Consider the following 26525-nt stretch of genomic DNA (forward strand, 5'->3'; position numbering starts at 1 on the left):
CTGGTATAACCAGCAGGATAACCACTGGTATAACCAGCAGGAAAACCACTGGTATAACCAGCAGGAAAACCACTGGTATAACCAGCAGGAAAACCACTGGTATAACCAGCAGGAAAACCACTGGTATAACCAGCAGGAAAACCACTGGTATAGCCAGCAGGAAAACCACTGGTATAGCCAGCAGGAAAACCACTAGTATAGCCAGCAGGAAAACCACTGGTATAGCCAGCAGGAAAACCACTGGTATAGCCAGCAGGAAAACCACTGGTATAGCCAGCAGGAAAACCACTGCTATAACCAAGGGAAAACCACTGGTATAGCCAGCAGGAAAACCACTGGTATAACCAGCAGGAAAACCACTGGTATAGCCAGCAGGAAAACCACTGGTATAGCCAGCAGGAAAACCACTGGTATAGCCAAGGGAAAACCACTGGTATAGCCAAGGGAAAACTACTGGTATAGCCAGCAGGAAAACCACTGGTATAACCAGCAGGAAAACCACTGGTATAGCCAGCAGGAAAACCACTGGTATAGCCAGCAGGAAAACCACTGGTATAGCCAGCAGGAAAACCACTGGTATAGCCAAGGGAAACTGATTCAGACCATATCTAGTGTTCTGTTCATGTGAAAACCTCTAACCCTATGGGGCTGGTGTCCCAACCTATATTAACTTTAGTCCTGGACTACAAACACTTTCAATTGAGAATGTAACATACGTTTTGGTCCAGGATTAGGCATAATATGTGTCAGGGAAACTAGTCCTTTATGTTTCACATTTTACTTGGCTCCTAACTCTAAATTAAATAAGCTTATTGCCTGCTTTAATCAATTAGAATACAACAAAATAGTAGGCCTATATACTAAACATTGTGTACAAAGTGATAGTTAAACAATAAATACTGTAAATTCATAGAATAGGCCTAATCCACCTGTGAATCGGTTCTAAACCGTTATTAATGTCATTCTCGAGCCTGTGTCGTCAACGTCGGCGGTTCCTCTGGATCGGGGCTCTCCGTTTACATTATTCATTCGGAGGGTGTGACTTGTTGGCTCTTTTTCCCGCCTGTATAAAACGACAAGTTCGCTTAAAAGAAAATACAGATGGAGAAGTCTAGCCGGTTCGCAGTGACACAGAGAGTCCCCTTAAGCTTACGTGACAACTCGCATACTGTCCCTTTGTGACCAGCTTATCGGCAGAATGCCCGGTCTATGCGTGCTTTGTCTCACTGCGGTGCTCGCTGCATTCACCCGGTTCGCGGAGACCGTGGGACCGGTGGTCCGATGCGAGCCGTGTGACGCCGGGGCTCTTATGGAGTGCAAGCCGCTGCCAAAAGACTGCGCAGAGAGGGTGCGGGAGCCCGGCTGCGGGTGCTGTCTGTCGTGCGCCCTTGCTGAGGGTCAGGCGTGTGGAGTGTACACCGGACGCTGTGGCTCCGGGCTGATTTGTCTGTTCCAACCCGGGGAGACCCGACCACTGCAAGCCTTGCTAGAGGGACGGGGAGCGTGCTCCAGCGCCGCGTCCAAAAAACTCAACACCTTTCTGCTCCCCGCGCAGAAACAAGGTAAGCGCCTCACTGTTCTAAATGTCGCTCCTTCTATGAAGGTTCTGAGCTGGGTTGGTCTGTTTCTGTTAGAGAACCACTGTAGTCTTAGGGTCGATGTTGGTGTGACTCAGGGTTACTCAGGGTCATGGGTTACTTAGGCTTACTCATTAAATATTGATGTGAGTTCATTTGTGGTAATCGGCAATAATTAGACACTCGGCGGACTGTGGCTGCCTTGTGGCCGGCTCTCCATGAGTGTCGGACGGTATGCCTCCCTCTAAGTGTCCGTTGCCCGCTACAAATAGCAACAGTGGCCCTGTGGCACTGTGGCAAGATTCACGCTTAATACGATTATGTGCATTACAGTGCACATAAGGGGTTAATAAAATGTTGGTTATTGTACATTGCTATTAGTTATTGCTATTAGTATCGAATCAGTGTTTTTTTATTTGCAGTGTGAGGTTTAAGTATATAGCCAATATGTCAATACGTTTTGCGCATCGTAACCTATTGCCAACATATCCATGGCGCACAGTATATATGGGCCATATAGTAATTTAAAACGCATTAAAATTCATGATGTTGTGAGCTTTCTTTAGTTAAACAATTGATATACTCTGTCATTGGGTGTGAAATGCACCATTGGGTTTGAATGGAATCTGCGCAACTATTTTAGCCGGTGGCATTCCCTCCATTCGGCCACTCCGCTCGCTAAGGCGTGCGCCACCATATGTCAGATACACACTGTAGTCGTTGTTCTTTTGAGGACGACATGCTAACTCTAAATACCATATACTGTGTGCTCTCTAGCGCTCTGCACACGCACGCACACACACACAGATACACATTAACCACACACACACGCTCACATACACACACACACACACACACACACACACACACACACACACACACACACACACACACACACACACACACACACACACACACACACACACACACACACACCTGGCTGCCCCAACCCAATCGTTAGTGAATGCCACATATGTGTATCTTTAGAGGAAGTAGATGAGCAAAAATTAGCGTTTTGTGAATGACGACATTGTCATGTCCGTAGGCCTACTCTCCTTTCCCAAACTCACAGCTTTGACATCGGGACATGCAAATATGCCTGACACACACACACACACTAATATGGACCTGGCACACATATAACATCCATGTGAAGCCATACTTCCTACACCTTGCATTATCACAAGGAAAGAGGGTAAGGCACTGTTTCACTCTGCCCCCTGTGGTGTTGCTGTGTGTTTAGTGGAGGCTGTGTCAGCCCACCAGGCGTTGGTGTGTGTTTTCTCCTAGTAATTTGTCTTTGCCACAGTGGTGTGTGGTGAAGCAGTCCACTGTCACATTGTCACACACAAAGGCTATTGTTAGCTAGGTCTGTCACTTTTAAACAGCAGTCTGGCCTGCCAAAAATAGTGCACTATGTACACTCTAAAACATTTCCTGTGCTTTTCTAAGGTAACTTAGAGGCAGCCAGTCTCCTGTAAGTTATCAAAAGGTACAATATGTTACCGTAATATATTTTACGGTATCCAATACTGTTCCTGTAATAATTTCACTATTGTTTTTATGGTAACTCACAGGAAACTGTTTAACTGTAAGTTGCCGTAAAATAACAGTACAGTGAGTTACTGTAATCCTTTTACGGTAATTGAAATGTATGAATGAATGGATGAATGAAGGGAGGGAGGAATTAAATTCATTGAGGGAGATGGGGATTGTATTTTACAGTATTTTACCGTATATTGCATGGGATTGGTGCACGCAGGTTGGCTGCTAATGTGTTTACATATGACATCATATCAATGAATGCCAGTTTGGACGCCTTTGTCAAGACCTCTAGAAGTACAAGTGATATCAAATTCCACATTTTGGTATCTTATATCACTTGGCCTTGACAAAGGCTTCCAAACTGGCAGCGACGACAGGGCAAACCAGACCAAGGATATGGCAAATGCTCAACCATTAAAGGTTTGTGACTAGCTGCCACTCCAATCCGTCCTCTGTACACATTTAATTGATGTGGCACTACTACAACACATACTCACATACAAGGCATGACTCAAAATATGTTAATGAGTCAGAAACAAGTGCACTGTGCACCCACTAGTGGTCAAAAGGTTTGTGGTGCCCGAAAAAAACGTCACTCTATTCTGTGGGGTGCAATTACATGTATGGTACATACGAAATACATACATTATTTCCCTGCCCACAACATTTTCCCACAATACATCATCATTTACAGCATGCTGCAGTATAATGCATTACAGTATTTTATTGTTGATAAATGTACACATTTACAGTATAAATCACAGTTTTCCTATTACAATGTAATATACTTTACCATTAATTTTGTAAATCATATAAATATTGTACACACCTTATGTGGTTGGTTCAGAGACCTTGATGTCTCTCAATCCAATTAGTCAGAAGTGTTTGAAAACGTTGTTAGTTGCCAATCCCACAATGCTGTCCAGTGTTGACTGCTAGGCCATTGTCCTTAACAATTCCAGACCAAACTGACCCTAAAACAGCCTCTAGGCAACCGTACCGGTCTCTATCACATTGTTGTGCACTGTGTTTAGAGTTACTGAGATGCCCTTCGGGCCCTGCTCAAAAGTAGTGAGCTATATAGCCAAAAGGTTGCCATTTGGGAGCCATTCCAACAATTTAACAAGGCCTCTCCTCTCGCTTTCTCTCTCTCTCTCCGTTTCTCTCTCTCCGTTTCTCTCTCTCTCTCTCTCTCTCTCTCTCTCTCTCTCTCTCTTTCTTTCAATTCAATTACATTTCAATTTAAGGGCTTTATTGGCATGGGAAACATGCGTTTACATTGCCAAAGCAAGTGTAAACGTCTGTAATGTATGTAGATAATAAACAAAAGTGAAATAAACAATTAAATGCTTTTCAGAGTAAACATTACACTCACAAAAGTTCCAAAAGAATAAAGACATTTCAAATGTCATAATATGTGCAAATAGTTGAAGTACAAAAGGGAAAATAAATAAACATAAATATGGGTTGTATTTACAATGGTGTTTGTTCTTCACTGGTTGCGCTTTTCTTTTGGCAACAGGTCACAAATCTTGCTGCTGTGATTGCACACGGAGACATTTTGCCTAACAGTTATGGGAGTTTATCTATGTTTGATTTGTTTTCAAATAATTTTCTGGGTCTATGTAATCTGAGGGAAATATGTGTCTCTAATATGGTCATACATTTGGCAGGAGGTTAGGAGGTGCAGCTCAGTTTACACCTCATTTTGTGGGCAGTGTGCACATAGTCTTCTCTTGAGCGCCAGATTAGCCTTTCTCAATAGCAAGGCTATAATCACTGAGTCTGTACATAGTCAAAGCTTTCCTTAAATTTGGGTCAGTCAGAGTGGTCAGGTATTCTGCCACAGTGTACTATCTGGTTAGGGACAAATAGCATTCTAGTTTGCTCTATTTTTGTGTTGATTCTTTCCAATGTGTGAAGTAATTATCTTTTTGTTGTCTCATGATTTGATTGGGTCTAATTGTGTTTCTGTCCTGGGGCTCTGTGGGGGTCTCTCTCTCTCTCGCACTCTCTCTCGCACTCTCTCTCTCTCTCTCTCCTCCTCTCTCTCTCTCTCTCTCTCTCTCTCTCTCTCTCCCTCACTCTCTCTCTCTCTCCCTCTCTCTCTCTCTCTCTCTCTCTCTCTCTCTCTCTCTCTCTCAGATCCTCATCAATCTACACACAATACCCCATAATGACAAAGTAAATTAAATTGATTGGACATGATTTGGAAAGGCTCACACCTGTCTATATAAGGTCTCACAGTTGACAGTGTATGTCAAAGCAAAAACCAAGCCATGAGGTAGAAGGAATTGTCCGTAGAGCTCTGAGACAGGATTGTGTCGAGGCACAGATCTGGAGAAGGGTAGCAAAACACTTCTGCAGCATTGAAGGTCCCCAAGAATACAGTGGCCTCCATCATTCTTAAATGGAAGAAGTTTGTAACCACCAAGACTCTTCCTAGAGCTGGCCACCTGGCCAAACTGAGCAATCGCGGGAGAAGGGCCTTGATCAGGGAGGAGACCAAGAACCCGATGGTCACTCTGACAGAGCTCCAGAGTTGCTCTGTGGAGATAGGAGAACCTTCCAGAAGGACAACCATCTCTGCGGCATCCACCAATCAGGCCTTTATGGTAGAGTGGGCAGACGGAAGCCACTCCTCAATAAAAGGCACATGACAGCTCGCTTGGAGTTTGCCAAAAGTCACATAAAGACTCTCAGACCAGGAGAAACAAGATTCTGGTCTGATGAAACCAAGATTGAACTCTTTGGCCTGAATACCAAGCATCACGTCTGGAGGAAACCTGGCAACCTCCCTACGGTGAAGCATGGTGGTGGCAGCATCATGCTGTTGGGATTGTTTTTCAGTGGCAGGGATTGGGAGACTAGTCAGGATCAAGGGTAAGATGAATAGAGCAAAGTACAGAGAGTTCATTGATGAAAACCTGCTACAGAGCACTCAGGACCTCAGACTGAGGCGAAGGTTCACCTTCCAACATGACAACAACCCTAAGCCAAGACAACGCAGGAGTGGCTTCGGGACAAGTCTCTGAATGTCCTTGAGTGGCCCTGACAGAGCCCAGATTTGATCCCGATCAAACATCTTTGGAGAGACCTGAAAATAGCTGTGCAGTGACACACCTCATCAAACCTGAGAGAGCTTGAGAGGATCTGCAGAGAAGAATGGGAGAAACTCTCCAAATACAGGTGTGCTAAGATTGTAGTTTTATACCCAAGTGGACTTTAGGCTGAAAATCACTGCCAAAGATGCTTAAACAAAGTACTCAGTAAAGGGTCAGAATACTTATATAAATGTGATATTTCAGTTTTTTATATACATTTTCAAAATGTAAAACAAAAAAGGGTTTTAACTTTGTCATTATGGGGTATTGTGTGTAGATAAATGAGGAAAAAAATCAAATGTGATACATTTTAGAATAAGGCTCTTAAAGTAACAAAATATAGAAAAAGTCAAGGGGTCTGAATACTTTCCGAATGCAGTGTAGACTGGGCTCTCTCTCCCCTTGGATCCTTTCTACTCATTTCTGGTTTTTAGGAGTTGGTCGAAGTGATTTGTCTGGTTTCAAGGTGAAGGGTGACGATGGGGAAGCTTTATCTATTCTGCAGCCATTTTGTTGTTGCTTTTTAGGTTCTTGTTTATGCCAATGATGACATCATTGATGTTTAAGTTGTTGTATGCATAATGTACCCCGTCCTGCCCCTCCCCACCCGCCCCTCCCTGCCCACACCTCCGCAAGACAATATTTGGTTCTACTTAATCCTTACAATGTGTGTGTGTGTGTGTGTGTGTAACTGCATGTGTGTGTTCAAATAAGTGTATGTCTGTGGTTTTGTGTGTGTGTGTGTGTGTCTTTGCCAAGACCAGTTGAATGTGTTCAGCCCACTGCTGGCCTCACGATTCCAGGTTCAAATCCAGTGTTGACATTCTTTCCCTGAGTGCCTTCAGATGGTTATCTGCACAGGGCCTGTGTGCTAATGGCAGCCTTTTCCTTATGGGCCCTGGTCTAATGTAGTATAGGGAATAGGGTGCCATTCGGGATGCACCCGTACTGTCCAGCATAGCACACAGCCTCATGTGGCTCTGGTCAGTAATAGTGCAGTAGGCAATAGTAGTTCTGGCTGACCCTGATCATATGGTGGATAGTTCGTCCCTTTCCTATATTAGGGAGCGATGTTAAAATCCCCCTCCTCCAACTCTTCTATCTCTCCTTCTGACCCGGTCAGGTGGTCTGGGCTCTGCTCTGTCTTTAACGATTTGTCAGGAATCTTTGCCAGCTACGTGGTCTATAAATATCAGGAGCGAGCGACTAACTTCCTGTCGCTCTTGCTCTCTCTGCTCCTCCCTCGTCTGTCTGTCTGTCTGTCTGTCTGTCTGTCTGTCTGTCTGTCTGTCTGTCTGTCTGTCTGTCTGTCTGTCTGTCTGTCTGTCTGTCTGTCTGTCTGTCTGTCTGTCTGTCTGTCTGTCTGTCTGTCTCTCTCTCTCTCTCTCTCTCTCAGCTTCCCCCTCTCTCTCTGTGTCTGTCTGTCTCTCTCTCTCTCTGTCTGTCTCTCTCTCTGCTCCACCTCTCCCTTGAATTCAATTCAATTCAATTCAACGGGCTTTATTGGCATGGGAAACATGTGTTAACATTGCCAAAGCAAGTGATGTAGATAATATACAAAAGTGAAATAAACAATAAAAATGAACAGTAAACATTACACATACAGAAGTTTCAAAACAATAAAGACATTACAAATGTCATATTATATATATATACAGTGTTTTAACAATGTACAAATGGTTAAAGTACACAAGGGAAAATAAATAAGCATAAATATGGGTTGTATTTACAATGGTGTTTGTTCTTCACTGGTCGCCCTTTTCTTGTGGCAACAGGTCACACATCTTGCTGCTGTGATGGCACATTGTGGAATTTCACCCAGTAGATATGGGAGTTTATCAAAATTGCATTTGTTTTCTAATTCTTTGCGGGTCTATGTAATCTGAGGGAAATATGTGTCTCTAATATGGTCATACATTTAGCAGGAGGTTAGGAAGTGCATCTCAGTTTCCACCTTTTTATGTGGGCAGTGTGCACATAGCCTGTCTTCTCTTGAGAGCCAGGTCTGCCTACTGCAGACTCTCTCAATAGCAAGGCTATGCTCACTGAGTATGTACATAGTCAAAACCTTTCTTAAGTTTGGGTCAGTCACAGTGGTCAGGTATTCTGCCACTGTTTACTCTCTGTTTAGGGCCAAATAGCAGGTTTTGGAATTGCTTCCTTTTAGGTGGTTGTAGAATTGAACAGCTCTTCTCTCTCTCTTTGTCTCTCTCTCTCTCCCTTTCTCTCTCTCTCTTCTCTCTCTCTCTCTCCTCTCTCTCTCTCTCTCTCTCTCTCTCTCTCGCTCTCTCTCTCTCTCTCTCTCCTCTCTCTCTCTCTCTCTCTCTCTCTCTCTCTCTCTCTCAATTCAATTCAATTCAATTCAATTGACTTTATTGACATGGCAAGTTCAATATCACTTACATTGTCAAAGTATACATATCGAAAAATAAAAATAAAAATAAAATAAAAATATATTTTTTGATATAAAATATATATATATTTATATGTAATAAATGGTGGGACCAACAGCAATAATAATAGTAGTAGTGGACTTGGGATTACCATTATCAACAACTACAACAACAATATTAATGAGAACAACAATACATTAAAGCAATGGTAGTGGACCAGTGTCAACATGACTGAGAAGACACATGACCTGGTAGTAGACCAGTGTCAACATGACTGAGAAGACACATGACCTGCTAGTAGACCAGTGTCAACATGACTGAGAAGACACATGACCTGGTAGTAGACCAGTGTCAACATGACTGAGAAGACACATGACCTGGTAGTAGACCAGTGTCAACATGACTGAGAAGACACATGACCTGGTAGTAGACCAGTGTCAACATGACTGAGAAGACACATGACCTGGTAGTAGACCAGTGTCAACATGACTGAGAAGACACATGACCTGGTAGTAGACCAGTGTCAACATGACTGAGAAGACACATGACCTGGTAGTAGACCAGTGTCAACATGACTGAGAAGACACATGACCTGGTAGTAGACCAGTGTCAACATGACTGAGAAGACACATGACCTGGTAGTAGACCAGTGTCAACATGACTGAGAAGACACATGACCTGGTAGTGGACCAGTGTCAACATGACTGAGAAGACACATGACCTGGTAGTAGACCAGTGTCAACATGACTGAGAAGACACATGACCTGGTAGTAGACCAGTGTCAACATGACTGAGAAGACACATGACCTGGTAGTAGACCAGTGTCAACATGACTGAGAAGACACATGACCTGGTAGTGGACCAGTGTCACTTGTTTTTAGATGGTTGTAAAATTTGTTGGCTCTTTTTTCTATTCTCTCTCTCTCTCTCTCTCTCTCTCTGCTCCCTCCCTCTCTCTCTCTGCTCCCCCTCTCTCTCTCTCTGCTCCCTCCCTCTCTCTCTCGGATCCCCCTCTCTCTATCTGTTTCTCTCTCTACTCACCCTCTATCTCTCTCTGTTTCTCTCTCTGCTCCCCCTCTCTCTGTCTGTTTCTCTCTCTGCTCCTCCCTCTCTCTTCTCTTTCTGCTCCCCCCTTTCTCTGTCTCTCTCTGCTCCCTCTCTCTCTTTCTCTTTCTGCTCCCCCTCTCTCTCTGTTCCTCTCTCTCTCTGCTCCCCCTCTCTTTCTGTCCCTCTCTCTCTGCTCCCCCTCTCTCTCTGTCTCTCTCTGCTCCCCCTCTCTCTCTGTCTGCTCCTCCCTCTCTCTTCTCTTTCTGATCCCCCCCCTTCTCTGTCTCTCTCTGCTCCCTCTCTCTCTTTCTCTTTCTGCTCCCCCTCTCTCTCTGTCCCTCTCTCTCTCTGCTCCCCCTCTCTCTCTGTCTCTCTCTGCTCCCCCTCTCTCTCTCTCTATCTCTTTCTGCGCCCCCTCTCTCTCTGTCGGTTTCTCTCTCTGCTCCCCTATCTCTCTTCTCTTTCTGTCCCCCTTTCTCTGTCTCTCTCTGCTCCCTCTTTCTCTTTCTCTTTCTGCTCCCCCTCTTTCTCTGTCTCTTTCTGCTCCCCCTCTCTCTCTCTCTGTCTCTCTCTCTGCTCCCCCTCTCTCTCTGTCTCTCTCTGCTCCCCCTCTCTCTCTCTTTCTCTTTCTGCTCCCCCTCTTTTTCTGTCTCTCTCTGCTCCCCCTCTCTCTCTGTTCTCTCTCTGCTCCCCCCCTCTCTCTCTGCTCCCCCTCTCTCTCTGTCTGTCTCTCTCTCTCTGTCTCTCTCTGCTCCCCCTCTCTCTTTCTCTTTCTGCTCCCCCTCTTTTCTCTGTCTTCTCTGCTCCCCCTCTCTCATCTGTTTCTCTCTCTGCTTCCCCCCCTCTCTCTCTGCTCCCCCCTCTCTCTCTGTCTGTCTCTCTCTCTGCTCCCCCTCTCTCTCTATCTCTCTGCTCCCACTCTCTCTGTCTGTTTCTCTCTCTGCTCCCCCTCTCTCTCTTTCTCTTTCTGCTCCCACCTCTTTCTCTGTCTCTCTCTGCTCCCCCTCCTCTCTTTCTCTCTCTGCTCCCCCCTCTCTCTGTCTCTCTCTGTTCCCCCCCTCTCTCCCTGTCTCTCTCTGTTCCCCCCCTCTCTCTGTCTCTCTCTGTTCCCCCCTCTCTCTGTCTCTCTCGTTCCCCCCTCTCTCTGTCTCTCTCTCTGCTCCCCCCTCTCTCTCTGTCTCTCTCTGTCCCCCCTCTCCTCTGTCTCTCTCTCTGCTCCCCCTCTCTCGCTGTCTCTCTCTGTCCCCCCCTCTCTCTGTCTCTCTCTGTTCCCCCCTCTCTCTGTCTCTCTCTGTTCCCCCTCTCTCTCTGTTTCTGTCTGTTCCCCCCTCTCGCTGTCTCTCTCTGTTCCCCCCTCTCTCCCCCTCTCTCTCTGCTCCCCCTCTCTCTCTGTCTCTCTCTGTTCCCCCTCTCTCTCTGTCTCTCTCTGTTCCCCCCTCTCTCTGTCTCTCTCTGCTCCCCCTCTCTCTCTGTCTCTCTCTGTTCCCCCCTCTCTCTGTCTCTCTCTGCTCCCCCTCTCTCGTGTCTCTCTCTGTTCCCCCTCTCTCTCTGTCTCTCTCTGTTCCCCCCTCTCTCTGTCTCTCCCTGCTCCCCCTCTCTCTCTGTCTCTCTCTGCTCCCCCTCTCTCTCTGTCTCTCTCTGCTCCCCCCTCTCTCTCTCTCTCTCTCACTCTGCTCCCCCCTCTCTCTCTCTGTTTCTCTCTCTGCTCCCCCTCTCTCTCTCTCTCTCTCTCTCTCTCTCACTCTGCTCCCCCCTCTCTCTCTGTGTTTCTCTCTCTGCTCCCCCTCTCTCTCTCTCTCTCTCTCTCTCACTCTGCTCCCCCCTCTCTCTCTCTGTGTTTCTCTCTCTGCTCCCCCCCCCTCTCTCTCTCTCTCACTCTGCTCCCCCCTCTCTCTCTCTGTGTTTCTCTCTCTGCTCCCCCCTCTCTCTCTCTCTCTCTCTCACTCTGCTCCCCCCTCTCTCTCTCTGTGTTTCTCTCTCTGCTCCCCCCCCCTCTCTCTCTCTCTCACTCTGCTCCCCCCCTCTCTCTCTCTGTGTTTCTCTCTCTGCTCCCCCCCTCTCTCTCTCTCTCTCTCTCTGCTCCCCCCCTCTCTCTCTCTCTCTCTCTCTATATATATATATATATATATATATATATATATATATTTGTAATGTTTTTTTTGTTTTGAAACTTCTGTATGTGTAATGTTTACTGTTAATTTTTATTGAATTGAATTGAATTGAGAGAGGGGGAGCAGAGAGAGAAACACAGAGAGAGAGAGAGAGAGAGAGAGAGAGAGGCTTGTGAGGCACTGGTCTCAGTCTCGTTCTCAGGTCATTATAGTGTTTAGACTATTTCAGACTCGCGAACTCTGGAACTCTGACTGTATCCAAACACACCATAATCTTGGTAAAGATGTTCCTGAAGCTAACTTAATGGTGTTTCATCTCCTTGCCAATGCATAGACCATCCACTATGACAATCTAACAACACACACTTTTTGGACTTCATTTGAAAACGTTTCTAAACCATGACATCACTTCCTGTTGCTTTGACAGAGAACACAAGTGGGGAGCATTCCGGGGCGGGGGATGAACAGCGTGCCAACGGCACCGTGACGACGACCAAGACGGTGGCAGGGGGCGCGGTAGGTGTGGAAGGCGGAGGTGGTGGACATCGGGGGGCGATAGAGGCCAAACCGCCGCTGCACACCAAGCTAGACGTGATCAAGAAGGAGCAGAATAAGAAGAGCCAGAGCTACAAGGTGGAGTCAGTGTCTGGGGGAGTCAACTCCGACATGCATAACTTCTCCCTGGATAACAAGAGGGAGACTGAGTATGTAAGTAATGACTATTTCATGCACCGTGGATAAAGACACTTAACTAATACCTACCATCACCTACAGTGGGGCAAAAAAGTATTTAGTCAGCCACCAATTGTGCAAGTTCTCCCACTTAAAAAGATGAGAGAGGCCTGTAATTTTCATCATAGGTACACTTCAACTATGACAGACAAAATGAGAAGAAAAAAAATCCAGAAAATCACATTGTAGGAGTTTTAGGAGTTAATTTGCAAATTATGGTGGAAAATAAGTATTTGGTCACCTACAAACAAGCAAGATTTCTGGCTCTCACAGACCTGTAACTTATACTTTAAGAATCTCCTCTGTCCTCCACTCGTTACCTGTATTAATGGCACCTGTTTGAACTTGTTATCAGTATAAAAGACACCTGTCCACAACCTCAAACAGTCACACTCCAAACTCCACTATGGCCAAGACCAAAGAGCTGTCAAAGGACACCAGAAACAAAATTGTAGACCTGCACCAGGCTGGGAAGACTGAATCTGCAATAGGTACGCAGCTTGGTTTGAAGACATCAACTGTGGGAGCAATTATTAGGAAATGGAAGACATACAAGAACACTGATAATCCCCCTCGATCTGGGGCTCCACGCAAGATCTCACCCCATGGGGTCAAAATGATCACAAGAACGGTGAGCAAAAATCCCAGAACCACACGTGGGGACCTAGTGAATGACCTGCAGAAAGCTGGGACCAAAGTAACAAAGCCTACCATCAGTAACACAATACGCCGGCAGGGACTCAAATCCTGCAGTGCCAGACGTGTCCCCCTGCTTAAGCCAGTACATGTCCAGGCCCGTATGAAGTTTGCTAGAGAGCATTAGGATGATCCAGAAGAAGATTGGGAGAATGTCATATGGTCAGATGAAACCAAAATATAACTTTTTGGTAAAAACTCAACTCGTCGTGTTTGGAGGACAAAGAATGCTGAGTTGCATTCAAAGAACACCATACCTACTGTGAAGCATGGGGGTGGAAACATCATGCTTTGGGGCTGTTTTTCTGCAAAGCGACCAGGACGACTGATCCGTGTAAAGGAAAGAATGAATGGGGCCATGTATCGTGAGATTTTGAGTGAAAACCTCCTTCCATCAGCAAGGGCATTGAAGATGAAACGTGGCTGGGTCTTTCAGCATGACAATGATCCCAAACACACCGCCCGGGCAACGAAGGAGTGGCTTCGAAGGAGTGGCTTTGGAGGGAGTTGAAAGTCCCTGTTTCCCAGCAACAGCCCCAAAACATCACTGCTCTAAGTGAGATCTGCATGGAGGAATGGGCCAAAATACCAGCAACAGTGTGTGAAAACCTTGTGAAGACTTACAGAAAACATTTGACCTCTGTCCTTGCCAACAAAGGGTATATAACAAAGAATTGAGATAAACTTTTGTTCTTGACCAAATACTTATTTTCCACCATAATTAGAAAATTAATTCATTAAAAATCCTACAATGTGATTTTCTGGATTGTTTAAATTGATTTTGTCTGTCATAGTTGAAGTATACCTATGATGAAAAGTACAGGCCTCTCTCATCTTTTTAAGTGGGAGAACTTGCACAATTGGTGGCTGACTAAATACTTTTTTGTCCCACTGTATCTCTCATAATACTGTACAAACGACCATTCCAAACACAGACACACACGCACACAGTCGTATTACAGTGTTATTATAGGGTTATTACAGGGTTAGTACAGTGTTAGTACAGGGTTAGTACAGTGTTATTACAGTGTTATTACAGGGTTATTACAGGGTTAGTACAGTGTTATTACGGTGTTATTACAGTGTTATTACAGTGTTATTACAGGGTTATTACAGTATTATTACAGGGTTAGTACAGGGTTAATACATTGTTATTACAGTGTTATTACAGGGTTAGTACAGTGTTATTACAGGGTTATTATGGTGTTATTACAGTGTTATTACAGTGTTATTTCAGGGTTAGTACAGGGTTAGTATATTGTTATTACAGTGTTATTACAGGGTTAGTTCAGGGTTAGTACAGTGTTAGTACAGGGTTGATACAGTGTTATTATAGGGTTATTACAGGGTTAGTGCATTGTTATTACAGGGTTAGTACATTGTTATTACAGTGTTAGTACAGGGTTTGTACATTGTTATTACAGTGTTAGTACAGTGTTAGTACAGGGTTAGTACAGGGTTAGTACAGTGTTATTACAGGGTTAGTACAGTGTTATTACAGGGTTATTACAGGGTTAGTACAGGGTTAGTACAGTGTTATTACAGTGTTATTACAGTGTTATTACAGGGTTAGTACAGTGTTATTACAGGGTTAGTACAGTGTTAGTACAGGGTTATTACAGGGTTAGTACAGTGTTAGTACAGTGTTATTACAGGGTTAGTACAGTGTTATTACAGTGTTATTACAGGGTTAGTACAGGGTTATTACAGGGTTAGTACAGGGTTAGTACAGGGTTAGTACAGGGTTAGTACAGTGTTATTACAGGGTTAGTACAGTGTTATTACAGGGTTAGTACAGGGTTAGTGCAGGGTTAGTACAGGGTTAGTACAGTGTTATTACAGTGTTATTACAGGGTTAGTACAGGGTTATTACAGGGTTAGTTCAGTGTTATTACAACATTAGTACAGTGTTATTACAGGGTTAGTACAGTGTTATTACAGGGTTAGTACAGTGTTATTACAGGGTTACTACAGTGTTATTACAGGGTTAGTACAGTGTTATTACAGGGTTAGTACAGGGTTAGTACAGTGTTATTACAGGGTTAGTACAGTGTTAGTACAGTGTTATTACATGGTTATTACAGGGTTATTACAGTGTTATTACAGTGTTAGTACAGTGTTATTACAGGGCTAGTACAGTGTTATTACAGTGTTAGTACCGTGTTATTACAGGGTTAGTACAGTGTTATTACAGGGTTAGTACAGGGTTAGTGCAGGGTTAGTACAAGGTTAGTACAGGGTTAGTACAGTGTTATTACAGTGTTATTACAGGGTTAGTACAGTGTTATTACAGAGCTATTACAGGATTGGTACAGTGTTATTACAGGGTGAGTACAGTGTTATTACAGCGTTAGTACAGTGTTATTACAGGGTTATTACAGTGTTATTACAGAGTTAGTACAGTGTTATTACAGGGTTAGTACAGTGTTATTACAGTGTTATTACAGGGTTAGTACAGTGTTAGTACAGGGTTAGTACAGTGTTAGTACAGGGTTAGTACGGGGTTATTACAGGGTTAGTACAGTGGTTAGTAATGTTTTAATGAGGTGTTGTGTGCTGTGTGTGCAGGGCCCATGCAGGAGAGAGATGGAAAGCATCCTGAACAGTCTTAAAATCTCCAATGTGCTCAACCCCAGAGGCTTCCGCATCCCCAACTGTGACAAAAAGGGCTTCTACAAGAAAAAACAAGTGAGAACACGCGCACTTGCGCACACCAAACAAACCCCATTTCTTGTTCATAGTGAGTCAGCAGGGTGCATTTATCTGTAAGGTTAGCTGTAATACCAGGTTATTATTGATGTTGATAATGTTGTTGATGTTGCTGCTGTCAAGGCAACGTCAAAGAAGGCCGTGGGGGGCCTGGGCGAGGTTTCCTTCCGAAACCTATGTAGTGAGTGAGTGAGTGTGTGTGTGTGTGTGTGTGTGTGTTGGGGGGGGGGGGGGGGGGGGGTTGTATTACTGTCCTCGTGGGTACCGTAAATCCCCAAAAGTCCCCACAATGACAGTACAACAAGTAAAATTCTCCATTGTGGGGACATTTCCCAGGTCCCCACGAGGACAAAGGCTATTTTAGTCTTGGGTGTTAGATTAAGGGTTAGGGTTGCAATTAGGGTTAGAGGTAGAATTAGGGAGTTAGGGTTAGGGGTTAAGGTTTGGGTTATGGTTAGGGTTAGGGTAAGGGTTAGGTGTAGGATTAGGGGTTAGGGAAAATTTAATTTTGCTTGGAAATCAATTCTAGGTCCCCACAAGGATAGTAAAATATATTCTGTGTGTGTGTGTGCGCGTGTGTGTGCGTGTGTGTGCACGTGTGGTGTGTGTGTGTGTGGGGGGGGGGAATCAGGATGGTCTCTGAGTCATGGTGGTGTTATTTAAAACACTTTTTTTCTCAGAATTGTATCTGTGAATATACAGTACATGACCAAAAGTATGTGGACACCTCCTTGTCGAACATTTCATTCCATAATCACGGGCATTAATATGGAGTTGGTCTCCCATTTGCTGCTATAACAGCCTCCACTTTACTGGGAGGCTTTCCACTAGATGTTGGAACATTGCTGAGGGGACTTGCTTCCATTCAGCCACAAGAGCATTAGTGAGGTCACTGATGTTGGATGATTAGGCCTGGCTCACAGTCAGCGTTCCAATTCAGTCCAAAGGTTGAGGTCAGGGCTTGTGCAGGCCAGTGAAGTTCTTCCACACCAATCTCAACAAACCATTTCTGTATGGACCTCGAGATAGAGTTAGAGGGGTGCAGGGGGAGATAGAGTTAGAGGGGTGCAGGGGAGATGGAGTTAGAGAGGTGCAGGGGAGATACAGGGGTGCAGGGGAGATAAAGTTAGAGGGGTGCAGGGGAGATAGAGTTAGAGGGGTACAGGGGAGATAGAGGGGTGCAGGGGAGATAGAGTTAGAGGGGTGCCGGGGGAGATAGAGGGGTGCAGGGGAGATAGAGTTAGAGGGGTGCAGGGGAGATAGAGGGGTGCCGGGGGAGATAGAGTTAGGGGGGTGCAGGGGAGATAGAGTTAGAGGGGTGCAGCGGAGATAGAGTTAGAGGGGTGCAGGGGAGATAGAGTTAGAGGGGTGCAGGGGAGATAGAGTTAGATGGGTGCAGGGGTGAGATAGAGTTAGAGAGGTGCAGGAGAGATAGAGTTAGAGGGGTGCAGGGGTGAGATAGAGTTAGAGAGGTGCAGGGGAGATAGAGTTAGAGGGGTGCAGGGGAGATAGAGTTAGAGAGGTGCAGGGGAGATAGAGTTAGAGGGGTGCAGGGGAGATAGAGTTAGAGGGGTGCAGGGGAGATAGAGGGGTGCCGGGGGAGATAGAGTTAGAGGGGTGCAGGGGAGATAGAGTTAGAGGGGTGCAGGGGAGATAGAGTTAGAGGGGTGCAGGGGAGATAGAGTTAGAAGGGTGCAGGGGAGATAGAGGGGTGCCGGGGGAGATAGAGTTAGAGGGGTGCAGGGGAGATAGAGGGGTGCAGGGGAGATAGAGTTAGAGGGGTGCAGGGGAGATAGAGTTAGAGAGGTGCAGGGGAGATAGAGTTAGAGGGGTGCAGGGGAGATAGAGTTAGAAGGGTGCAGGGGAGATAGAGGGGTGCCGGGGGAGATAGAGTTAGAGGGGTGCAGGGGAGATAGAGGGGTGCAGGGGAGATAGAGTTAGAGGGGTGCAGGGGAGATATAGTTAGAGGGGTACAGGGGAGTTAGAGGGGTACAGGGGAGATAGAGGGGTGCAGGGGAGATAGAGTTAGAGGGGTGCAGGGGAGATAGAGGGGTGCAGGGGAGATAGAGTTAGAGGGGTGCAGGGGAGATATAGTTAGAGGGGTACAGGGGAGTTAGAGGGGTACAGGGGAGATAGAGGGTGCAGGGGAAATAGAGTTAGAGGGGTGCAGGGGAGATAGAGGGGTGCAGGGGAGATATAGTTAGAGGGGGTACAGGGGAGTTAGAGGGGTACAGGGGAGATAGAGGGGTGCAGGGGAGATAGAGTTAGAGGGGTGCAGGGGAGATAGAGGGGTGCTGGGGAGATAGAGTTAGAGGGGTGCAGGGGAGATAGAGGGGTGCCGGGGGAGATAGAAATAGAGGGGTGCAGGGGAGATAGAGGGGTGCAGGGGAGATAGAGTTAGAGGGGTGCAGGGGAGATAGAGTTAGAGGGGTGCAGGGGAGATAGAGTTAGAGGGGTGCAGGGGAGAATGACGGTTGCAGGGGAGATAGAGGGGTGCAGGGGGAGATAGAGTTAGAGGGGTGCAGGGGAGAATGACGGTTGCAGGGGAGATAGAGGGGTGCAGGGGGAGATAGAGTTAGAGGGGTGCAGGGGAGAATGACGGTTGCAGGGGAGATAGAGGGGTGCAGGGGAGATAGAGTTAGAGGGGTGCAGGGGAGATAGAGTTAGAGGGGTGCAGGGGAGATAGAGTTAGAGGGGTGCAGGGGAGAATGACGGTTGCAGGGGAGATAGAGGGGTGCAGGGGGAGATAGAGTTAGAGGGGTGCAGGGGAGATAGAGTTAGAGGGGTGCAGGGGTGGGATAGAGTTAGAGAGGTGCAGGGGAGATAGAGGGATGCAGGGGAGATAGAGTTAGAGGGGTGCAGGGGAGATAGAGGGGTGCAGGGGAGATAGAGTTAGAGGGGTGCAGGGGAGATAGAGGGGTGCAGCGGAGATGGAGTTAGAGGGGTGCAGGGGAGATATAGTTAGAGGGGTACAGGGGAGTTAGAGGGGTACAGGGGAGATAGAGGTGTGCAGGGGAGATAGAGTTAGAGGGGTGCAGGGGAGATAGAGGGGTGCAGGGGAGATAGAGTTAGAGGGGTGCAGGGGAGATATAGTTAGAGGGGTACAGGGGAGTTAGAGGGGTACAGGGGAGATAGAGGGTGCAGGGGAAATAGAGTTAGAGGGGTGCAGGGAGATAGAGGGGTGCAGGGGAGATATAGTTAGAGGGGTACAGGGGAGTTAGAGGGGTACAGGGGAGATAGAGGGGTGCAGGGGAGATAGAGTTAGAGGGGTGCAGGGGAGATAGAGGGGTGCTGGGGAGATAGAGTTAGAGGGGTGCAGGGGAGATAGAGGGGTGCCGGGGGAGATAGAAATAGAGGGGTGCAGGGGAGATAGAGGGTGCAGGGGAGATAGAGTTAGAGGGGTGCAGGGGAGATAGAGTTAGAGGGGTGCAGGGGAGAATGACGGTTGCAGGGAGATAGAGGGGTGCAGGGGGAGATAGAGTTAGAGGGGTGCAGGGGAGATAGAGTTAGAGGGGTGCAGGGGTGAGATAGAGTTAGAGAGGTGCAGGGGAGATAGAGGGATGCAGGGGAGATAGAGTTAGAGGGGTGCAGGGGAGATAGAGGGGTGCAGGGGAGATAGAGTTAGAGGGGTGCAGGGGAGATAGAGGGGTGCAGCGGAGATGGAGTTAGAGGGGTGCAGGGGAGTTAGAGGGGTACAGGGGAGATAGAGTTAGAGGGGTGCAGGGGAGATAGAGGGGTGCAGGGGAGATAGAGTTAGAGGGGTGCAGGGGAGATAGAGTTAGAGGGGTGCAGGGGAGATAGAGTTAGAGGGGTGCAGGGGAGATAGAGTTAGATGGGTGCAGGGGTGAGATAGAGTTAGAGAGGTGCAGGGGAGATATAGTTAGAGGGGTGCAGGGGAGATAGAGTTAGATGGGTGCAGGGGAGAGATAGAGTTAGAGGGGTGCAGGGGAGTTAGAGGGGTACAGGGGAGATAGAGGGGTGCAGGGGAGATAGAGTTAGAGGGGTGCCGGGGGAGATAGAGGTGTGCAGGGGGAGATAGAGGGGTGCAGGGGAGATAGAGTTAGAGGGGTGCAGGGGAGATAGAGTTAGAGGGGTGCAGGGGGAGAATGACGGTTGCAGGGGAGATAGAGGGGTGCAGGGGGAGATAGAGTTAGAGGGGTGCAGGGGAGATAGAGTTAGAGGGGTGCAGGGGTGAGATAGAGTTAGAGAGGTGCAGGGGGAGATAGAGGGATGCAGGGGAGATAGAGTTTAGAGGGGTGCAGGGGAGATAGAGGGGTGCAGGGGAGATAGAGTTAGAGGGGTGCAGGGGAGATAGAGGGGTGCAGCGGAGATGGAGTTAGAGGGGTGCAGGGGAGTTAGAGGGGTACAGGGGAGATAGAGTTAGAGGGGTGCAGGGGAGATAGAGGGGTGCAGGGGAGATAGAGTTTAGAGGGGTGCAGGGGAGATAGAGTTAGAGGGGTGCAGGGGAGATAGAGTTAGAGGGGTGCAGGGGAGATAGAGTTAGATGGGTGCAGGGGTGAGATAGAGTTAGAGAGGTGCAGGGGAGATATAGTTAGAGGGGTGCAGGGGAGATAGAGTTAGATGGGTGCAGGGGAGAGATAGAGTTAGAGGGGTGCAGGGGAGTTAGAGGGGTACAGGGGAGATAGAGGGGTGCAGGGGAGATAGAGTTAGAGGGGTGCCGGGGGAGATAGAGGTGTGCAGGGGGAGATAGAGGGGTGCAGGGGAGATAGAGTTAGAGGGGTGCAGGGGAGATAGAGTTAGATGGGTGCAGCGGTGAGATAGAGTTAGAGAGGTGCAGGGGAGATAGAGTTAGAGGGGTGCAGGGGAGATAGAGTTAGAGGGGTGCAGGGGAGATAGAGTTAGAGAGGTGCAGGGGAGATAGCGGTTAGAGGGGTGCAGGGGAGATAGAGTTAGAGGGGTGCAGGGGAGATAGAGGGGTGCCGGGGGAGATAGAGTTAGAGGGGTGCAGGGGAGATAGAGTTAGAGGGGTGCAGGGGAGATAGAGTTAGAGGGGTGCAGGGGAGATAGAGGGGTGCAGGGGAGATAGAGTTAGAGGGGTGCAGGGGAGATAGAGTTAGAGGGGTGCAGGGGAGATAGAGTTAGAGGGGTGCAGGGGAGAATGAGGGGTGCATGGGAGATAGAGGGGTGCAGGGGAGATAGAGGGATGCAGGGGAGAGATAGAGTTAGAGGGGTGCAGGTGGCAGGGAAATAGAGGTAGGGGTTCAGGTGGCAGGGGAAATAGAGGTAGGGGTTCAGGTGGCAGGGAAATAGAGGTAGGGGTTCAGGTGGCAGGGAAATAGAGGTAGGGGTTCAGGTGGCAGGGAAATAGAGGTAGGGGTTCAGGTGGCAGGGAAATAGAGGTAGGGGTTCAGGTGGCAGGGAAATAGAGGTAGGGGTGCAGGTGGCAGGGAAATAGAGGTAGGGGTGCAGGTGGCAGGGAAATAGAGGTAGGGTGCAGGTTGCAGGAAATAGAGGTAGGGGTGCAGGCTTGCTGCCAGGGGTGTTGAGGTAAACCCTTTGAGGTCGATGTTTGCGGTCACAGAAGATTTATGACCGGGAAACACAGTGAATAGGAGACCGTGTGAACCATCTCGGGTGACAATACTAAGCAGAAAGGAGGGTATGGAGAGGAAGAGAGGGGTTTGACAGAGGGGGAAGAGCGGAATTAAACGAGCACAGTCATGAAAGCAAGTTGTTTAAGTCAAGTGTCCCCTAGACTAAAATAATTATCCTGTCTGCAGACGCTGTGTGTGAGTGTGTGTGTGTGTGTGTGTGTGTGTGTGTGTGTGTGTGTGTGTGTGTGTGTGTGTGTGTGTGTGTGAGAGTGAGTGAGTGAGTGAGTGAGTGAGTGAGTGAGTCAGTGAGTCAGTGAGTCAGTGAGTGAGTGACTGAGTGAGTGAGTGACTGAGTGACAGTGAGTCAGTGAGTCAGTGAGTGAGTGACTGAGTGAGTGAGTGACTGAGTGAGTGAGTGAGTGGGTGTTTGTGTGTAATCTGAGTAGCCCAGAAGATAGACGAAGCCTGAGCTGGGGGAGCCATACAGAAGGCTACAGTGAAGTCTAAATTTAGGTGCAGTTACAGTATATGAATTGGCTCAGTGTACCAATGAAAGCCAAGCATGCCTTACCCTGTCCCACTCACTGACTCAACCCCCTCTCTTTCTCTCTTTCTCTCTTTCTCTCTACAAGTCATCTCCCCCACTCTCTCTACATCTCTCTTTCTCTTCCACTCCCATCTATTCATTCACCTGGTCTTTCCCACCATCTTGATCCCTTCTCACCTCCCTTCTCCCCTCCTCCCTTCTCTTCTCCCTTCTCCCCTCCTCCCTTCTCCGCTCCTCCCTTCTCCCCTCCTTTCTCCTCCCCTCCCTTCTCTCCTCCCCCCTTCTCCCTTCCTCCCTTCTCTCCTCCCTTCTCCGCCTCTCCCTTCTCCCCTCCTCCCTTCTCTTCTCCCTTCTCCTCTCCTCCCTTCTCTTCTCCCTTCTCTCCTCCCTTCTCCCCTCCTCCCTTTCCCCTTCTCTCTTCTCTCCTCCCTTCTCCCCTCCTCCCTTCTCCCCTCCCTTCTCCCCTCCTCCCTTCTCTCCTTCCTTCTCCCCTCCTCCCCTCTCTCCTCCCTTCTCCCCTCCTCCCTTCTCTCCTCCCTTCTCCCCTCCCTCCCCTCTCTCCTCCCTTCTCCCCTCCTCCCTTCTCTCCTCCCTTCTCCCCTCCCTTCTCTCCTCCTCCCTTCTCCCCTCCTCCCCTCCTCCCTTCTCTCCTCCCTTCTCCCCTCCTTCCTTCTCTCCTCCCTTCTCCCCTCCTCCCTTCTCTCCTCCCTTCTCCCCTCCTCCCTTCTCTCCTCCCTCTCCCCTCCCCCCTTCTCTCCTCCCTTCTCCTTTCCCTTCTTCTCCCCCCCTTCTCCTCCCGTCCCTTCTCTCCTTCTCCCCTCCTCCCTTCCTCCCTTCTCTCCTCCCTTCTCCCCTCCTTCCTTCTCTCCTCCCTTCTCCGCTCCTCCCTTCTCTCCTCCCTTCTCCGCTCCTCCCTTCTCCCCTCCCTTCTCCCCTCCCTTCTTCTCTCCTCCCTTCTCCCCTCCTCCCTTCTCTCCTCCCTCTCCTCCCCTCCCTTCTCTCCTCCTCCCTTCTCCCCTCCCTCCCTTCTCCCCTCCTCCTTTCTCTCCTCCCTTCTCCCCTCCTCCCTTCTCTCCTCCCTTCTCCCATCCTCCCTTCTTTCCTCCCTTCTCCCCCCCTTCTTCTCTCCTCCCTTCTCCCCTTCTCCCTTCTCCCCTCCCTTCTCTCCTCCTCCCTTCTCCCCTCCTCCCTTCTCTCCTCCCTTCTCCCCTCCTCCCTTCTCCCTCCCTTCTTCTCTGCTCCCTTCTCTCTTGCCCTTTCAGTCAATCCATCCTCCCACCTGGTCCAGCTTTGTTGGGTGGAGAAGGAATCTCCTTGTCACGAAGGGTAGGGACAGGCTTCAGTGGGTCTGTGTGTTTGGACACACCCCATATCCTCCCCACTCCGCCTCCCTCCCACCCACCCTCCCACCCTCCCTCCCTTTCTTTCTCTTCTCCTGCATCCATTTATCTCCCCCCTGTGACCCTCCCTCCCTTCCTCCCCAGCTGAACCAGGCTATAAGGTCTGACTCATTGAGCATGGCTCAGAATGCGTTCTGGAAGCGTACTCTGTCGCTGGCCACAATGGCTTTATAATAACTGACTACCCCCCCAGGGACAGAAACATATATTTTAATTCTGTCTCTCTCTGTCCCTGTTTCTCCCTCCTTCTCTCTCTCCCTCCATTTCTCTTTCTCTCTCCATTTCTCTCTTCCTCAGTTTTTTTGCAGGGTAATGAATTACAGTCTGTTTGGCCCGACTATCTCTCTCTCTTTTCTTCTCCTCAAATCCAGCCTTTTTATTTCTCTCACATCCTGCTATCTCTCAGTATATAATGTTGCTATGCATCTCTCGCTCTACCACCAATACAGTTGCTTTTCTCTTGTGGTCCTATCTTTTTACACTACCTGTTGAATGATTCCCTGTACAGCAGGATGCATGACCACAGTGTGACAGTCCATCTACGGGGCAGCAGTGGAGTCTCTATCACTGTTGAATGTATGCCTGTGCTCGTTTCAGAGTGGCTGCACTGAGGCTCTTATTAGCCCTGCTTTATGTAGAAAAGCAATATCCCGCAGCCATGTGCAGGCCAAGGAGCCCCCCCCCCCCATACCCCCCCATACCCCTTGACTTAATCCTCATTTTGTCGTGTTACAGCCTGAATTCTAAATGGATAACAATTATATTATTTCTTACCCATCTACACACAAAGTGAAAACATGTTGTTAGACATTTTTGCAAATGTATTGAAAATGAAATACATAAATATCTAATTTACATAACTATTCACACCCTTGAGTCAATACTTTGTAGAAGCACCTTTGGCAGCAAAGAGCTTTACACACCTGAATTGTACAATATTTTCCCATTATTCCTTTTTAAATTCTTCAAACTCTGTCAAGTTGGTTGTTGATGATTGGTAGACATCCATTTTCAAGTCTTGCTGTATATTTTCAAACAAATATAAGTTAGAACTGTAACTTGGCCACTCAGAAACATTCATTGTCGTCTTGGTAAGCAACTCCAGTGTAGATTTGTCCTTGTGTTTTAGATTATTGTCCTGCTGAAAGTTGAATTTGTCTCCCAGTGTCTGTTGAACGCAGACTGAATCAGGGTTTCCTCTAGGATGTTGCTAGTGGGACAACTTACGGTGAAACTGGAGGGCGCGCAATTCAAATAAATAATCATAAATATTATGGATTTTAAACATTTATGTACATATAAGTGTCTTATATCGGCTGAAAGCTTAAATTCTTGTTAATCTAACTGCTCTGTCCGATTTCCAGTAGCTATTCCAGTGAAAACATGCCATGTGATTGTTTGAGGACGGCGCCCCACATCAAAATATTTTTCCACCAACACAGGTTTCATACATTCACATATAACGATTAAATATTCACTTACTTTTTGAAAATCTTCCTCTGATTTGTTATCCAAAGGGTCCCAGCTATAACATGTGGCGGCAGCGTAGCCTAGTGGTTAGAGCGTTGGACTAGTAACCGGAAGGTTGTGAGTTCAAACCCCCGAGCTGACAAGGTACAAATCTGTCGTTCTGCCCCTGAACAGGCAGTTAACCCACTGTTCCCAGGCCGTCATTGAAAATAAGAATGTGTTCTTAACTGACTTGCCTGGTTAAATAAAGGTAAAAAAAAAAAAAAAAAAAAAGTGTAATTTTGTTAGATAAAATCCTTCTTTAAATCCCAAAAAGTCAGTTTAATTGGTGTCATCGTTTTGAGGAATCCACTCGTTCAACTTGCAGAGAAAGGAATCCGAAAATCTAACTCTAAACTTTCTTTAAACAAGTGAAAATACATTTCTATTTACTCCTCACATACCCTAAAATTTAATCAAACTATAATAATTATTTCGGAAAGAAGTATATTCAATAGGAAACCGATTTTAGCACGTGCATAATGTCTTCATGGCGCACGCAAACACACATTTCCAAGACTGTGTCCTTCAACTAAAACTGTTATTTCTTATTCATTGTTGAAATTACAAGCCTGAAACCTTGAACATAGACTGCTGACACCCTGTGGAAGCCATAGGAATTGCCTCCAGGGAGCTCATTTCCAATATGTTGTTTCTCTTGCATTACTTAGAGGATGGTCTCAAAAAAAGAAATTCTGGTTGGTTTTTCTTTGGATTTTCGCCTACCATATCTATTGTGTTATATTCTCCTACATAATTTTTTAACATTTCTACAAACTTCAAAGTATTTTCTTTCCAATGGTACCAATTATATGCATATCCTGGCTTCAGGGCCTGAGCTACAGGCAGTTTACTTTCACTGTCATTTGAGGCAGGAAGTGGAGAAAAAAGGGGCCTAGCCCAAATCCATTTTAAATTCAGGCTGTAATGCAACAACATGTGAAAAAGTAAAGCAGTCTGAATACTTTACATTCGGAGAGTATTCAGACCCCATGACTTTTTCCACATTTTTGTTACGTTACAAACTTATTCGGAAATTGATTAAATCGTTTTTTCCCCTCATCAATCTACACACAATTACCCATAATGACAAAGCAAAAATAGGTTTGTAGACTTTTTTTAAATTCTGAAATATAACATGTACATAAGTATTCAAACCCCTTACTCAGCACTTTGTTGAAGCAGCTTTGGCAGCGATTACAGCTTCGAGTTTTGTTGGGTATATCGCTGCAAGCTTGGCACACCTGTATTTGGGGAGTTTCTCCCATTCTTCTCTGCAGATCCTCTCAAGCTCTGTCAGGTTAGATGGGGAGCGTTGCTGCACAGCTATTTTCAGGTGTCTCCAGAGATCTTCGATTGGGTTCAAGTCCGAGCTCAGGCTGGGCTACTCAAGGACATTCAGAGACGTGTCCGGAAGCCACTCCTGTGTTGTCTTGGCTGTGTGCTTAGGGTCGTTGTCCTGTTGGAAGGTGAAGCTTTGCCCCAGTCTGAGGTCCTGAGTGCTCTGGAGCAGGTTTTCATCAAGTATCTCTCTGTACTTTGTTCTGTTCATCTTTCCCTCAATCCTGAAGAGTCTCCCAGTCCCTGCCGCTTAAAAACA

The 26525-nt window shown here is 47.2% G+C and overlaps 1 protein-coding gene across 1 annotated transcript in view; it reads left to right on the forward strand.

Annotated features, from left to right (window-relative positions):
* Positions 1-1038: 1038 nt before the first annotated feature.
* The window catches only part of LOC116353052 (insulin-like growth factor-binding protein 3), a 55333-nt gene continuing 29846 nt past the window's right edge, over positions 1039-26525 (forward strand). The window contains exons 1-3 of the mRNA XM_031785709.1: positions 1039-1562; positions 12205-12485; positions 15774-15893. Of these exons, the coding sequence (XP_031641569.1) occupies positions 1199-1562; positions 12205-12485; positions 15774-15893 (765 nt within the window). The 5' untranslated portion in view covers positions 1039-1198. The remainder of the gene's footprint in view (positions 1563-12204; positions 12486-15773; positions 15894-26525) is intronic.

This window comes from Oncorhynchus kisutch, linkage group LG13, assembly GCF_002021735.2.
Source record: "Oncorhynchus kisutch isolate 150728-3 linkage group LG13, Okis_V2, whole genome shotgun sequence".
In the NCBI taxonomy this organism is placed as follows: domain Eukaryota; kingdom Metazoa; phylum Chordata; class Actinopteri; order Salmoniformes; family Salmonidae; genus Oncorhynchus; species Oncorhynchus kisutch.